At 44.5% G+C, this 16,877-nt stretch overlaps 1 protein-coding gene across 1 annotated transcript; it reads right to left on the reverse strand.

The window, feature by feature from the left end:
• Nucleotides 1–4,564, reverse strand: LOC117554432 (zona pellucida sperm-binding protein 3-like). Its single transcript, XM_034228874.1, has 10 exons — nucleotides 4,000–4,564; nucleotides 3,817–3,932; nucleotides 3,622–3,725; nucleotides 3,368–3,542; nucleotides 1,248–1,365; nucleotides 1,095–1,177; nucleotides 845–1,014; nucleotides 540–695; nucleotides 308–421; nucleotides 1–227 (listed from the first exon to the last, which is right to left on the reverse strand). The coding sequence occupies exons 1-10, from the start codon at nucleotides 4,360–4,362 to the stop codon at nucleotides 13–15; spliced, it is 1,614 nt and encodes a 537-aa protein (XP_034084765.1). The 5' UTR covers nucleotides 4,363–4,564; the 3' UTR covers nucleotides 1–12.
• Between the last annotated feature and the right edge of the window lie 12,313 nt (nucleotides 4,565–16,877).

Raw genomic sequence — 16,877 nt, forward strand, 5'->3', positions numbered from 1 at the left:
TTAAAGTTTGAATCATTTATTATCTCTTTGGTCCATTGTTTCAGAAAGGTCAGATTCTGTTGCAGTGGTGTTGGACAGTGGGGGCACAGCCACATTAACCGCAGCAGTTGGGAGGACTTCATCGAGCGCCGCTGTGTTGGTACTGTTCAGCACCGCTGCCTTCGGCTGCAGGTGGGCCTCAGGAGATGTTTTTTCTAGAAGTTCAGGAACTTCCTCAGCATCTTCATCTGTAGTCGTAGAAGAAATGTGTTAATGTAAAAGGTGCATTGCAGAGTTCCATTTAAAAAAAAGAGTTAAGACTTTTCACCTTTTTCTGTTCCACTTTTGTCTTCTTCGTCTTTATTCTGCTCAGAAGCTAAAGTCACAACGTCCACCTGGTTTTGGGTCGATGATGAATCAGGAAGCAGTCCTTTCCTCTGATCTTTGACAGAAAAACAATTCAACATTAAGATTTCATTATGGGCCATTTTAATCTCAATTTAGAGATTGTTAAAGGCTTCAAATGAACAAAGAATAATTCAATACCGGTATTGACTTACCAACTCTGTTTATTCCACTCCTCCACTGGCTGCCATACATTGTAGATCTGCTAATTTTATCAAGAATGGAAGAAGGCTCCTCTGCAGGTATAGGCCGGCTTTTCTGCTTGGCTGGCAAGACCATAATCGGACCCACTCTGGCCTGATGTTCCCACACTAACACAAACCAGCACAATGCATGTTAATTTAGTTACCCAGCCATCATCACATCTAAAACCTATGCCAAAATGTGTCACAATTGATCATTATGACGACATCTATTCTGCAGCCAATATTCATCATACAAGTTTCTACAAGCTCCCCACCTGTACTGGTCTTCAGTCCGCTCCTCCAGAGGGGTTCACGCTCTTCTGGCTTCACAAACCCTCGAGGCCTAAACTTGCTCGGGCTGCTGGGCTTACTGGGAGTTTGCTCAACTCCAATTGGTCTTTTGCATTGCCCACATAAGTAGTCATTACCATCAGCAGACCGCCATCTGATAAATAAAAAACATTCAGCACCAATACTTTGTTTTTTGTGTGTAATTTGACATATTTTAGACTGGATCTCACTTACCTTCCATTCACAAAGGTGCACGCCTTGTTTGGTGCATCTGTGCTATTTATTGGAACAGCATTCAGGCGACATGTGATGTAGAGCTATGAGAAAAGCAGGTGTTGGGAAACATGCACACACAATCATGTTTGAGGCAATTTAATAGAGCCTCACCTCCCCTCTGTCCTCATTATAAAATCTGAAGGCATCAATGGACATGTGGAGCTTGTCATCCTGTGTCCTGGCTAAGAATTGAGACCTTGAGCCTGGAAGCTGAGAGTCAACAAAGCACCTATGATGAGGAAAAACAAAAAGAGCAACACTAAATTAGCACTCATGGACTACTATAACCAGAGTCTACATTACCCACAATGCAACTCCACCACTAACATTTCTAGTCATATAGAGAGGCGAAGTCCCTTCCTTTCCGGGGGACCTCCATGGGACCTTATTTCTAAAAAAGTATGTATTGAAGTCAATGGAGAGAGAAAGATGATCTTTCGATCCCGTTTGAATTGTGCCACGAATTCCACATATGACGTTTGTCAATTTAAAAGATGATTTTGCAAGTCAAAAAATAAAAGTGTGTCGTAAAAATGTGAAGTAACACTTTTTTTTGGTGTGAAACCGCTCAATGAACTACCTCTCGCGTCACAGACCAAGACGGCCGTCACGTTGGCACATTTCACTTCTTCCTTTCAGAATGAGAAAATCACTCCAAGTCTGGGCATGTTGAGAGCTGCACATACACACAAGGGGAGTTAGTTGGTTCCTAAGAGCCAGCATGCGGGACCGGGATTCGTAGTCTTTCTAGTTGCGTATTTTTCATAGTCTTATATTCATAGCCGTGGGAACATGTTTCAAATGGGGGTGCTGTGGGGATGACACCAGGGCCGGTTTTGACCAAATTGCTGCCCTAGGCAAGATTTTAGCTGGCAATGAAAAACCTCTACAAAAGACCACTACACTACAAACAGAGAAACGTATTGATATGGTGGACAGCTTATATAAAAAGGCTTCAAATGTATTTAGTATTGCATGAACATGTTTTAATTGGGGAGTGGATTTCAAATCCTCTAGGGGGGTCCGGGGGTGCCCTCCCGGGAAGATTTTTTTTAACATTTTAAAGTAAAATGCTTCAATCTGGTGCACTTTGAGCACCCAATTACTAGAGACTGATCTAGGGGATACAACTCTAAAACACCCATATGAAAAATATCGCTTTGCATTTTAATAATCAAATAAGTATGTGAAAATAACCGATAACCTACCATAGCCAATAACAAATACATTTAGGCTAATTTGTTTTATTTTTGTGGTTCATTTATATCTTATTTTATCAGTTAACATTTATGCATATTTTTAAATCTCTCCCGTTTTAAACAATATTTTTGGTTTACTGTCCTATAGTATACATTGGAATGATTTCAAACCTGTTTTTATTTATCCTAATAATTATAAAGGAGTGCCTTGGAAATATTTATTTACATAAATTGTGATCAAAACGTTTGAGACCCACTGAGACTAAAGTGAACTATCTAAACACTCAAAGAGTACTTTACCTCACTGAGCCTCTCAGTCTGACAGGAGAGCTCTCCCTCAACATTATTGTAGAAACAGCTTCTTATATCCGTTAGCGCAGCAGAAGCTAACAACATTCCCCGCCGGTACCCGTTTTTTTTTGTATTATATTTGTATTTAATCTTGTAGAAGTGCAGATCCCATGTCCTCCACCAGGGGGTGCTGCAGCACCCTCAGCACCCCTACTTCCCACGGACCTGCTTATATTTCAACAGTTTTACTACAAACTGACTTTTTTGACATGGAAATTATTTTTTAAGATTAACAAACGTCATATGTGTAATTCGTTGTACAATTCAAACGGGGTTGAAAGATAATCTTTCTCTCTCCATTGACTTCAATAGGCCTACACAATTTTTCCGAAATAAGGTCCATGGGTCGGAAGTATGGCCGGGACTTCGCCTCTCTATTAGCAAGTTCTGGAAGTAGTAACTTAGAGTCAGAACTGCACAAATCTGACCTGTGCCTTTGCCAATTGTGGCACAGAAAGGAAGAACTAGAATACCAAAGATTAAAAGCAAACTGCAGCTAGCCTTAGCTAATGGCTAACTTGAAGACGACACTAATGGACTGATCTTTTATTAACCTGTCATTCGAGTCAGCATTGCTCGTGTCTGAATTAAACCACTTGAAGAGCCTTACACATTAAAACAGCTCCCTCTAGGGTCAGAAAAAGACTTTACTTTTTGCAATTTAGCAATTTGCAGCCTTACCCATTTTCAATGAAGGCATGCCTGGGGCTGGAGTGCATGTCAGGGCTCAGTGTAGCCACGCAGCTGCTCACAAACACTCGGAGCTCCATGTGATGCCCAATTCTGACCGAGGCCTCGATGTTGATGGGCTCACCGAGATTAAACACATTAGAGCCTCTTTTGTACTGCCAGTCACCTGCACAAGGACAGAAAAAAGTACTACGTGCAAATAGAGACATGACAACTCATAACATGAGATAATTATCAAAACCCACTTGTCATGATTCTCAAGTTATACTGCAACATTTCCACTGCAGCCTGGGTCGACATGAAGGGGATCCAGGTAGGCATGAGTGAAGAACTGGACAAACTGTACTTCCTAAGAAACAGAAAACATGCATTTAAAAAAAGACAGACATCATTCAAAGATTTTTACAATGTGAGCTTTAAAAACAAAAAGAGACAAAGACCTTTCGTAATGACATTCAATTGGAATTACAGCCTCCTCCATTCGAACAACACCATATGGAGAGGCCTCAGGAGAGTATATGAGCAGGTTTGTGTAGATCAGAGAGTCCTCAGTTACCTGTGGAGAGTAGACGTGTTTAAAACTAGAAGCTATAATGAATCATATTTGAAATGAAAAAAGTTACCCAGTGTCTGGTGCCGCACTCCACAAGTCCAACACTGATACTGTACTCATCTGCTGAAGACGCTGTAGCTCTGCAGTACTGGTTGTTGGTCTCTACTCCAAGGCGTATCTCGTCACCATCAACAGGAGCTCCAACCGCAAACATATCGGCTTTGATAACAATCTCCAAAGAGTCTGGATGACAGGTCACTCTGATGGTATTCACCTGCTGCGGTTCCTCAGCCGGAGACTGCTGCTGCCCGAGTTCTGACCTGCCTGTGTTCGCAAGGCTCTGAAACAAAGCATCTTGTGTGGGCAGGAAAGCAAAAGAGGAGCTAACACAGAGTCCTACAAGGAGGATAACCTGAAAATGAAAGGCCTCCATAAGTGAAACTGATAACAGGAAACTGATCGGCTGCTCTCTGTCTTCCTGACAGACTCACAGTAGGCCTATGGTTCAGTGTGAGCGTTGGAGCTTTTTAAACTCTAGCCGATCATTATCCTCATCAGAGCAGCACACCTGCGTCCAATCAGACACGCATCTGCTTAATTGGCTGCACACTCTGAACTCAAGACATGAGGCTGATTGAGAGAGAGGTGAAGGGCGTTTTCACATGTTTAAAATATGCATATATTTGCTTCATTGCTTGTTACTTTGGATTTTAAATAAACTGTTAGTGTTGCAGTTCATGAAAACCATGCAGGAAGCATTTTGACATCCCCCTGGATCCTTAATTTGTATACACTATCACATTATTATTGTGGTGTATGATGTCATTTTATTATGTTTTTAAACTATCATTCATGTTTTGTTGATCTGTACAGACTAAATCAAATCAAATAAAATACAAATGTAAAACTTGTGATTTTGAGCTACATAAATACAATTTGATCTGTGTTTGAAACATAAGACACATATACAAATCAATCCATGCCGTTCAAACAAAGTATTGAAAATGCCTCCAAATACTTCAAATCAAATGACTTACGAAATATAAAGTTCAAAACTATATTCTTAATTATCCATTTCAGATGTTCACCCTGTACTGTTGCTTAAATATTTTATGTTATTTTAGATTGATCCATTTTGTTTTTTCTGTTCATACTTTTTAGTTTTTTTTCGGTCCAAAGGGCCGTTATTGGAGATGTTAGAGTTGAAAGGGGGAGACAGAGGGGAGGACATGCCAGAAATGTTCAGCTGGTTCAGGATTCAAACTGGTTTACGAGGCAGCGGTGGCTGAATATGGGCTGCCAGCTCTAACCACTGACATATCAGGCGAACCCATTCTTATCAAGGGTTATTGACCTAACCTCTTTCACTCTTTCCTATTAATATCTCCTTTGTATTTGGACACATTGTATTGTCTTGTATGTGAATAGCACTTATTTTGGTGCGCTCAAAACACAACCCAAGCTTTAAAAATATATATTTATTATTATTTATGATTGCAGAGCTTCTGAATCGGACTGTGCCGGCGTAAATGTTTACTAACTTATAATATATATCCACCCCTTTGCTGCTGATGACTCTCCTCCTGACCTGCACTTTCACACTCATCTTGCAGACACCAGACATATCCAGTGATACAACATGAAAGTGATTATCTTCTTTTCTCACTTGATAATATCACAACAGGATCGCTATGAGAAGACTTACTATGAAACTATAAAAAAGTGTTATATATAAAGTACTGCGTGGAGAGCAATGTTTATATTGCTAACAAATACTGCGATTTTTTTTGAGAAGGGTTTGTTTGAGTAATTTTACACATTAGTGGTGTTAATCCAGTGGATGAGTCTGATTCAGTTCAGAAATTTAGTTAAACATCAGTGTGTGCAAAATCAACTGCAACTTTTCAACGGCTGTTCTTACTTTGATTTCCCCTTCCTGCTCAGAGGTGAAGAACAATAAATAAAGTGAGGCTCTCCACAAAACCTCACAAGGACTGAAGGAAAGAGGAGGAGTACTGTTAGGGAATAATTCTGAAAGCCTCGTTTTTAGTCTTACGCATCCGACCTGGAAAACTTTGCAGCCAATCTTATTTGTTACAGTGTACCGTGCACCAGGTCCTTATTCAGAATTCTTATCAGAATTCTCTGAGTTTTCATCAACTTTGGTACTTAAAACAGATAAAGTAATTATCGTAGGTGACTTTAATATTCATGTTGACGATGATACAAAATAGCCTTACTGTTGCATTTAACTCTATATTAGATTCTGTTGGTTTCTGTCAGAGTGTAAATAAACCAACCCACTGAGCAACTATTAGTCGAACCGCATAATCCTGCTTTATCCGACCATTTCTTTGTAACTTTTGAAGTACTGTTACTAGACTACAAAGCATTAGTCAAAACCTGTTGCAGCAGAAACCTATCTGTTAGTGCTATAGCCAAATTTAAGGAAGAGATTCCACCAATACTTAACTCGATAGCATGTCTGCATGTAAGGGAGGAAACTTATACAAAATGTACACCACCCCAAATTGATCATGTTGTTGATAGTGATACAGATGCGCTGCGAATAAAATTAGACTCTGTTGCTCCTTTGAAAAAGAAGAAAATAAAACAACATAGATTATCTCCATGGCATAATGCCGAAACCCGCAAAATAAAGCAAAAGTCGAGACAACTTGAAAGGATATGGCATTCCACTAAACTTGAAGAATCTCGTTTAATTTGGCATATTACTCCCAATGAATATAAGAAAGCACTGCGTAAAGCGAGAGCAGCCTACTACTCTTCATTAATAGATGAGAATAAAAATAATGCAAGATTTCTTTTCAGCACTGTAGCAAGGCTGACAGAGAGCCATAGCTCGATGCAGCCTTCTATTGCCATAGCACTTAGTAGTAATGATTTTATGTGCTTTTTTAACGATAAAATTGTTACTCTTAGAAACAAAATTAATGACCTCTTGCCTTTGACCAGTATAGTGTTATCAACAGCTCCCGGAAACGTAAGTTCTAATATTACACTAGATAGTAAACTAGAATGCTTTTCAGCCATTAACCTTGAACAATTAAATTCAATGATTCTCTCTTCTAAACCATCAACGTGCATGTTAGACCCAATTCCAACTAAGCTGTTGAAGGAAGTTTTTCCATTAATTAGCACTTCTTTATTAAATATTATGAATATGTCTTTATTATCAGGCTATGTTCCACAATCATTCAAAGTAGCAGTGATAAAACCGCTTCTTAAAAAGCACAACCTCGATCCAGAGGTTTTAGCCAACTATAGACTTATTTCTAATCTTCCGTTCCTCTCAAAAATTCTTGAGAAAGCGGGTCGCAAAACAGCTGTGTGATTACTTAAAAAACAATGATTTATTTGAAGATTTTCAGTCTGGCTTTAGAACACATCATAGCACAGAGACAGCTCTGGTTAAAGTCACAAATTACATTCTTATAGCCTCAGACAAGGGACTTGTCTCTATTCTTGTTTTGCTCGATCTCAGTGCTGCATTTGATACTATCGACCATGATATCCTATTGCAAAGATTAGAGCACTTAGTTGGCATACAGGGAACTGCTTTAGGCTGGTTTAGGTCCTATCTATTTGAACGCTCTCAGTTTGTACGTGTCAACGATGATTCTTCCACGCAAACCAAAGTTAGCCATGGAGTGCCACAGGGCTCAGTGCTCGGATCTATTTTGTTCACATTATGCTTCCGTTAGGCAATATTATAAGGAATCATTCTGTAAACTTTCATTGTTATGCGGATGATACACAACTATATTTATCAATCAAGCCTGATGAAATTAATCATCTAGATAAAATTCAAGACTGCCTCAAGGACTTAAAAACGTGGATGAACTTACATTTTTTTTATGTTAAACACGACCAAAACTGAAGTTATTGTACTTGGCCCGAAGAATCTACGAAACAAATTATCTAAAGATATACTTACTATGGATGGCATTAATTTGGCCTCCAGTGAGACTGTAAGGAATCTTGGTGTTATATTTGATCAGGATTTATCCTTTAACGCCCACATAAAATCAATTTCAAGGACCGCCTACTTCCATCAACGTAACATTGCAAAAATCAGTCATAGAAGTCAGTCAAGTCGCTTCAGATGATTCAAAATGCTGCAGCTTGTGTACTAACCAGAGTTAGGAAAAGGGACCACATTACTCCTGTTCTGTCTGCCTTACACTGGCTCCCTATAGAACACAGGATAACATTTAAAATTCTTCTTCTCGCCTACAAAGCCAGGCGCCATCTTACCTTAAAGAACTCATTATACCTTACTGTCCTATTAGGGCATTGCGTTCCAAGAATGCAGGGTTGTTGGTTGTTCCTAGAGTCTCTAAAAGTACAATGGGAGCCAGAGCCTTTTCTTATCAAGCTCCACATTTGTGGAATCAGCTTTCAGTTTGTGTTTGGGCGGCAGACACCCTATCCGTTTTTAAGAGTGCGCTTAAGACCTTCCTTTTTGATAAAGTGTGCATCTGGACCCGGTAACGACATTACCTATTGACGCAGCAACCACTGTAAGTTATATTCTTGTTTAATTAGACTTCTCTGTTTCATTTATTCGACTCTGTATAAATTGTTATTGTAGCTTTAACGGCTAAATCGCGTTTGAGAGATTTTAAATCTCAGATCTGCTCAGGCGAAACCTGCTTTACAGGTCTCAGCACTCAAGCCTGCATTAATATAGGCACGGCCAGTCTACTGATAGCGTGAAGTACAACCGCGTGACTCAGTCATTTTGTACCTTAAAAAGCATTTAAATACCGCATTTAAAATCTGATGAACTCAGTGTGCATCTGGACCCGGTAACGACATTACCTATTGACGCAGCAACCACTGTAAGTTATATTCTTGTTTAATTAGACTTCTCTGTTTCATTTATTCGACTCTGTATAAATTGTTATTGTAGCTTTAACGGCTAAATCGCGTTTGAGAGATTTTAAATCTCAGATCTGCTCTGGCGAAACCTGCTTTACAGGTCTCAGCACTCAAGCCTGCATTAATATAGGCACGGCCAGTCTATTGTCGCCCATCAGCTGTAGATAGTTAACTAATTAGAGGGCCGTGGCCCTACAGCTGTGTGAACTGAGCAATCAGGCGTCCATTTTTGGGTAGCTCTTTCCTGGAGCGTCAGCTTCAGAGTCAGACAGACTGACAAAGACATTGGAGTCCTGCGGGAGTAAGACTGACAAAGACATTGGAGTCCTGCGGGAGTCACGAGGGAGGCAAAGAGGAGGCAAATCCTACTCTGATTCAGCTGGTGTCTTATTTATCTTTTCTTTAGTTTTCTAGCCCCTCATGCTATAATCATGTGTATTTTCTCCATTCCTGTTCATGTGTCTTCTCGCAATTATCACTGGCCCCGTGTATCTCCTAATCGATATAACCGGCCTGCTCTCGTCTATCCCACGTGCTCCACTGAGATCCAACATCTAGTTTCAGGTGGCCTGTGGAACTGCCAGTCAGCTGTTCCTAAGGCTGACTTCATCTCTGGCTACGCCTCCCTGCAGTCTCTGGATTTCCTTGCTCTCACTGAGACCTGGATTACTCCATCCAACACATCCACCCCAGCAGCTCTCTCCACTGCATATTCCTTCTCCCATACACCCAGACCCACTGGCAGAGGAGGTGGCACTGGTCTCCTGCTATCTCCCAAATGGAGCTTTTCCCTCTTCAAGCTACCTAACTTCACTCCTTCCACCTTTGAATTTCATGCCGTCACAGTAACCCATCCTATACAGTTAACCATTGTTGTTCTCTACCGTCCACCAGACGCCTTGGGGGACTTCTTGGAGGAATTAGATAATCTCCTCTCACTCATCCCTGAAACTGGCCCTCCCGCTGTACTTCTCGGAGACTTCAACCTCCAGACGGGGAAGATAGATGAACTAACATCTCTGTTAACCGCCTTTGCTTTCTCACTGTCTCCGTCCCCACCGACTCATAAAGCTGGCAATGTCCTTGATCTCATATTCTCAAGGAACTGCTCTACTTCTAACCTCTCTGTAAACCCGCTCCACACATCCGATCACTTCTTCATTTCATTCTCTCTATCCCTTTCCAAACATAACAAACTAATCTCTTCCCATCCTGCACTTGTCCGCCGTAACCTTCGCTCCCTCTCCCCCCCTACCTTTGCCTCGTCGGTGCTCTCAGCCCTCCCTTCCTCTGATTCGTTCCATCTCCTGCCTCCAAACTCTGCTGCAGAAACTCTCCTCTCTACTCTCTTATCCACTCTGGACTCGCTCTGTCCTCTCACATCTCGGCAGGCACGTCAGTCCCCTCCTGCTCCCTGATTAAAAGATGCACTGCGTGCTAATAGAACCGTCCTTAGGGCAGCAGAGCGGAAATGGTGGAAATCCAAACACCGTGACGACCTCCTAACCTATCAAGCTCTCCTCTCCTCTTTCTCTGCTTCGATCTCTCAGGCAAAAAGCACTTTCTTTCAAGATAAGATCCAATCTTCCTATTCCAATCCTAAAAAACTATTTTCCATCTTCTCCACCCTCTTGGACCCTCCAAAAGCTCCTCCCCCCTCCTCACTTCTGTCAAGCGACTTTGTTACCCACTTTGAAAAAAAGGTTGATGATATTCGCTCTTCTTTTTCTGACTCACCTTTACTCACCGCTGGGTCACCAGACCCTCCTTCCACCAACACACTTACCTCCTTTTCCCCTCTCTCTCCAAGTGAGGTTCTTACCTCTGCCCGCCCTACCACCTGTCCTCTGGACCCTATCCCTTCAAACCTCCTTCAGACTATCGCTCCTGATATTCTACCGTTTCTCACCCATTTCATCAACACTTCTCTAACTTCTGGTCACTTTCCAAACAGTCTCAAGGAGGCAAGAGTAAACCCTCTCCTAAAGAAACCCACTCTCAACCCGTCTGATGTTATAAACTACAGGCCTGTCTCTCTCCTCCCGTTCCTGTCTAAATCACTTGAACGCGCTGTCTTTAAACAACTCTCCTGTTATCTCAATCAGAACAACCTTCTGGATCCGCACCAGTCTGGTTTCAAGGCAGGTCACTCCACAGAAACTGCTCTCATTGCTGTCACGGAGGAACTGCACACTGCCAAAACTGCATCCCTCTCCTCTGTCATCATCCTATTGGACCTGTCTGCCGCATTCGACACGGTGAATCATCAGATCCTCCTTCGCACTCTCCAAAAACTTGGAGTTTCAGGCTCTGCACTTTCTCTCCTCACCTCATACCTGAATACCGTACCTACAGGGTGACTTGGAGAGGGTCTGAGTCCGACCCTTGTCAATTAACTACGGGGGTCCCTCAGGGCTCTGTTCTTGGTCCCCTCCTCTTCTCCGTGTACACAAACTCGCTCGGATCAGTCATTAGCCCGCATGGTTTTTCTTACCACTGCTACGCTGATGACACCCAATTAATTCTGTCCTTTCCCCGCTCAGAGACCCAGGTCATTGCACGCATCTCTGCTTGTCTAGCTGACATCTCTCAGTGGATGTCTGCTCACCACCTCAAGCTCAACCTTGACAAGACTGAGCTGCTCTTCCTCCCGGGAAAAGATTGTCCCACTCTTGACCTAACAATCAACATCGGCACCTCAGTTGTTTCCCCGACTCAGACTGCAAGGAATCTGGGTGTGACCCTAGATAACAACCTGTCCTTCACTGCAAACATCGCTGCTACAACCCGTTGCTGCAGATACACGCTTTACAACATCAGGAAGATACGTCCCCAGCTGACTCAGAAAGCGACTCAGGTTCTGGTCCAGGCTCTCGTCATCTCACGCCTAGACTACTGCAACTCCCTCCTGGCTGGTCTACCTGCATGTGCCATCCGACCTCTGCAGCTCATCCAGAATGCAGCGGCTCGTCTGGTTTTCAACCTTCCTAAATTCTCCCACACCACTCCGCTCCTCCGCTCCCTTCACTGGCTTCCAGTAACTGCTAGAATCCACTTCAAGACACTGGTACTTGCTTACCATGCTGCGAATGGATCTGGCCCTTCCTACATCCAGGACATGGTTAAACCGTACACCCCAGCGCGTGCACTACGCTCTGCATCAGCCAAACGACTCGTTGCGCCCTCGCTGCGAGGGGGACCCAAGTTCCCATCGGCGAAAACACGTGGGTTTGCTGTCCTGGCTCCAAGATGGTGGAATGAGCTCCCCATTGACATCAGGACGGCAGATAGCTTGCACATCTTCCGGCGCAAACTGAAAACTCATCTCTTTCGACTCCACTTCGAGCGTTAGAACTATTAACGAAGCACTTTTATACTAATAAAGGACTGGCTTACCTAAAGCCAGTGGAGTAGCACTTGAAATGTTTGGCTCTATGAAACCTGATGTACTTATATGATTCTGTTTTCTTCAAGGTTGTGTCTTCCTGGTCGAATGTACTTATTGTAAGTCGCTTTGGATAAAAGCGTCAGCTAAATGCAATGTAATGTAATGTAATGTAATAAAGCTTATAGTTAGGGCTGATTAGATTCAGCCCCTAGTTTTGCTGATATAGGCTTAGTTTGTCAGGGGACATCTTACTTCTTCCTTCTCTCTGTCTATACCTGTGTACTCTCTCGCATCTATTTCACGTCTGTCCATCCTGGGAGAGGGATCCCTCCTCTGTTGCTCTCCCTGAGGTTTCTCCCATTTTTCCCTTTAAGCTGTGGGTTTTCTCCGGAAGTTTTTCCTTGTACGATGTGAGGGTCTAAGAACAGAGGGTGTCGTATTGTCATACTGATATTCTATACAAACTGTGAAGTCCACTGAGACAAATGTAACATTTGTGATATTGGGCTATATAAATAAACATTGATTGATTCTTCCTTACTCCTAAGATATTTAACCTTTTCTGTGTGTTGACGTTTACGACCAACCCTGAGTCTATTATCTGTCTTAAGGAATGGGAGGGTTCAGCTATTGTTGATATTATCGGTCATAGAGGGTTTTATGACTGAGAACGCTGGCTTCTAAGCACCACAGACAGGTGATTCAGTGTCTCCAGATGTTGGGGCTATCTCCAGTGTTCCCTGGTCCAGGCTCTCGTCATCTCACGCCTAGACTACTGCAACTCCCTCCTGGCTGGTCTACCTGCATGTGCCATCCGACCTCTGCAGCTCATCCAGAATGCAGCGGCTCGTCTGGTCTTCAACATTCCAACATTTTCCCACACCACTCCGCTCCTCCGCTCACTTCACTGGCTTCCAGTAACGGCCCGTCCACACTACAGCGTCGACAGCTTCAATCTGCCCATTCACTTTGAATGGGGTGACGTCACGTTGCCTCGCTTTTTCGCCGAACTGAATTGTGGGTAGCATAGCGGTCCATCTCCGCCGTCTCCGGCGTCAGAAGTTTGTTCAACTTCTGACGCCGGAGACGCCGGAGTAGCCAGCGCCAGCCAATCAAATCCCGTTTCGGAAAATCTGACAGCTCAAGCCGTAGCCAATCAAACCCCGTCTAAGCTGGGAGAGATATCCCGCCGTTCATTTCTATATTTCAAAAAAAGATGGAGGAGAAACTAATTATCGCCGTAGCAAATCACCCGGTTTTGTATGACCAGACCCTCTTCACCTACCGGGATACAAACCGGAGGAACCAGGCATGGAGGGAGGTGGCAGAGACAGTGGGTGAAACTGGTAGGTTTTCGCCTGTTTGGGGAGTTTATATATATATATTGCTCCCATAAAATCCCCGGGGGTTTTTGCTTTGTATGTCGGGGGCGGGAGATTCATGTGATTGGTTGTTGGTCGCATTGCTTGAATAAAATCCCCAAGCTTTAGACACGCCCAGCTCCAAGCTTTTTTTGAAGCTGTAGTGTGGATGCTCCGTGACTGCTAGAATCCACTTCAAAACAATGGTACTTGCATACCATGCTGCGAATGGATCTGGCCCTTCCTACATCCAGGACATGGTTAAACTGTACACCCCAGCGCGTGCACTTCGCTCTGCATCAGCCAAACAGCTCGCTGCACCCGCACTGCGAGGGGGACCCAAGCTCCCATCAGCAAAAACACGTGGGTTTGCTATCCTGGCTCCAAAATGGTGGAATGAGCTCCCCATTGAAATCAGGACAGCAGAAAGCTTACACATCTTCCGGCGCAGACTGAAAACTCATCTCTTTCGACTCAACTCCGAATGATAGAATTACTAACAAAGAACTTATATACTAATAAAGGACTGGCTTATCTATAGCCAGTTGAGTAGCACTTGAAATGTTTTGGCTCTATGAAACCTGATGTACTTATATGATTCTGTTTTCTTCAAGGTTGTATCTTCCTGGTCGAATGCAGTTATTGTAAGTCGCTTTGGATAAAAGCGTCAGCTAAATGCAATGTAATGTAATGTTCCCAGAATGTTTACGTCAGTACCCCAATATGTGGATTAATCAATCAATCAATCAATGTTTATTTATATAGCCCAATATCACAAATGTTACATTTGTCTTAGTGGTCTTCACAGTTTGTACAGAATATCAGTATGACAATACGACACCCTCTGTCCTTAGACCCTCACATCGTACAAGGAAAAACTTCCGGAGAAAACCCACAGTTTTAAAGGGAAAAATGGGAGAAACCTCCCAGGACGGAAAGACGTGCAATAGATGCCGTGTGTAAATTGAAAAGATAATACATTTGCAACATAGGTAGTCCAAATGTTTGGAAATGCATGTGTGTATAATAGGAAGATGAATCCACGAGGATATCCATCCAGGACCTATGATCCAGGACCACAGCCACGACTCAAGATCCAGGGCTCGCGATCCAGGACACAGGACCGCAGGATCATCCATGACTCCGGATCCCAGCGTATATAGACACCAAAAAGAAAGACATTTGGGGATTAACTCTCTGTAAGCTAGTTAAAAGGTCTATGGAGAGAGAGGCTGGTCAGAATTGATGTGGCAACCCACCGTGCAGTCCAGACCCGGCGTCACGGGCGGGCCCCATGGGGACGGGCCCGCCCATCCAGGATTTGGGCCCGCCCATCCAGGATTTGGGCCCGCCCATCCAGGATTTGGCCCCGCTGTTTTAATCAGGGCTGAATACAACATTTTAATTGTTTTATTATTGAAGAGTTTATCGCCGGCCACTAGAGGGCAGCGTCACTGCTGTCGCTGTCCGGGTATGCCGTGCTTTGACCCGGAAGTGCCAAGCGGCCATTTTAGTTCACATGTTGTTCATTCACTCCGCCTCGAGTTGAGACGTTCATCCACTCACTCATGTAAGACTGTTTCCACTATTGTTTGGTGTGTATTTACTCTATGTAATTGAATATATGTGTATTGGTCATGACATGCATGTATGTAGTGCTTTGTCAGCTTATCCTGCGGCATTGCTCTGTTTCAGGGTGTCGTCATCCTTGTCATTAAAGTACCGAACTGACATTGAGGAGTGTGTTTCTTCATGACGACACCATGGTTGTTGTTGGATGCCCCGTCCCCGGCTGCAAGTTCGAATCCGAAGACTTGTCTGAAGCACTCGTCATTATTATATTGACGATTCATAGATTTAGCCACCAGCACGCAGCGCCTGTCATGGCCGCGCCAGCCCAGGCCCCAGCCCCTCACGGCTCGAGACTCGATCGGCCCAAAGTTGATGTGGACGTGTCGATAGAGGAATGGAACGTGTTCATTCGCCGTTGGGACGTATTCCGCGCCGGCTCAGGCATAGGGGATGCCCAGGCCCCCTTCCAGCTGTTTCAATGCGCTGGGCCTGTACTTGGAGACAGCCTGTTGAAAGCCGCCCCCGACGCCGCTTCCGGACCCTTGCCATACCTAATCACCGTCATGCGTTCCCTAGCTGTCATCCCAGTCGCTACATGCGTCCTGCGCACCGAGCTACTTCAGTTCCGCCAGGAACGCGATGAGACATTCCGTGCATTCGCTGCCAGAGTGCGGGGTAAAGCAGAGACATGCGCATATAATGCGGTATGCAAGTGTGGTAAGGACGTGGACTATACCGACCACATCATCCGTGATGTTCTGCTCAATGGCATTTATGACTCGGATATACGCCGCGAGACGCTGGGGACACCTGACGTCCTGGTTAAGCCAGTTAATGACGTAATTGCACTCGTCGAGAACAGAGAGATGGCCCGTAACACTTTCCCGTCGTCCTCCCTATCAGCCATGTCGTCATTCCGGCGCCTGAAGATGACTCCACAGACGAGCCCCGCCCCGAGCCCTGCGGACGGGGCGAAACGTGCCTCGTGCCCGGAATGTAAGAGCGTCTTTAACGTCTTCACGGAGGGGCCTCGCGGGTGGAATCCTAAGCCTCACCAGGTGTGCATCGGCTGCTACAGGGCCCGCCGACGACAGAGGCGTCAACAGGGCTTCCTGTCATCAGGGGATGGCTACAACCGTCGGTTTGATGCCGTCCTCTCGGACTATGAACGCAAGGAACGTTGCGTGGATGACACCATCCACTATGACACCGACCTGGAGCAACACTGGTGGAGGACCATCGACTTCCTGACGCGTGTCGGCCGGTCGGGAATCGTGTTGACAAGTTTCAGTTCGCGGAGAGGTGCGTCGATTTCGCTGGCTTCAGGGTGTCGGAATCTACCATCGAACTGCTCCCGAAATACTTGGACGCCATCCGGGACTTCCCCAACCCCTGGCTCCACGACGGACATCAGAAGTTGGTTCGGCCTTGTCAACCAGGTAGCCAACTACGCCCAGTTGCGTGACACGATGGCTCCATTTAAGCCGTTCCTCAGCCCACGCCGTGTGTTCCTATGGTCCCCCGTTCTGGAGGAGGCCTTCCAGGCGTCCAAGCAAGCCATAATGGAGGCCATCCGCGAGGGCGTGGAGATCTACGACATGCAGAAGCGTACCTGCCTCCGCCCTGACTGGTTCATGCGTGGCATTGGCTACTTCCTGCTCCAGCAACATTGTCACTGTGCCTCGGGCATACCGGACTGCTGTCCAGGTGGATGGAGGATCA

Source organism: Gymnodraco acuticeps, unplaced genomic scaffold (genome assembly GCF_902827175.1).
Source record: "Gymnodraco acuticeps unplaced genomic scaffold, fGymAcu1.1, whole genome shotgun sequence".
NCBI lineage: Eukaryota > Metazoa > Chordata > Actinopteri > Perciformes > Bathydraconidae > Gymnodraco > Gymnodraco acuticeps.

Excerpts from the sequence above, each read along its gene's own strand:
- LOC117554432 (XM_034228874.1), bottom strand. The coding sequence starts at position 4,362 with ATGGAGGCCTTTCATTTTCAGGTTATCCTCCTTGTAGGACTCTGTGTT. Across the intron at positions 3,933-3,999 it reads AGTGCGGCACCAGACACTGG|GTAACTGAGGACTCTCTGAT; the intron begins GTAACTTTTTTC and ends TACTCTCCACAG. Across the intron at positions 1,178-1,247 it reads ATAATGAGGACAGAGGGGAG|CTCTACATCACATGTCGCCT; the intron begins GTGAGGCTCTAT and ends CTTTTCTCATAG.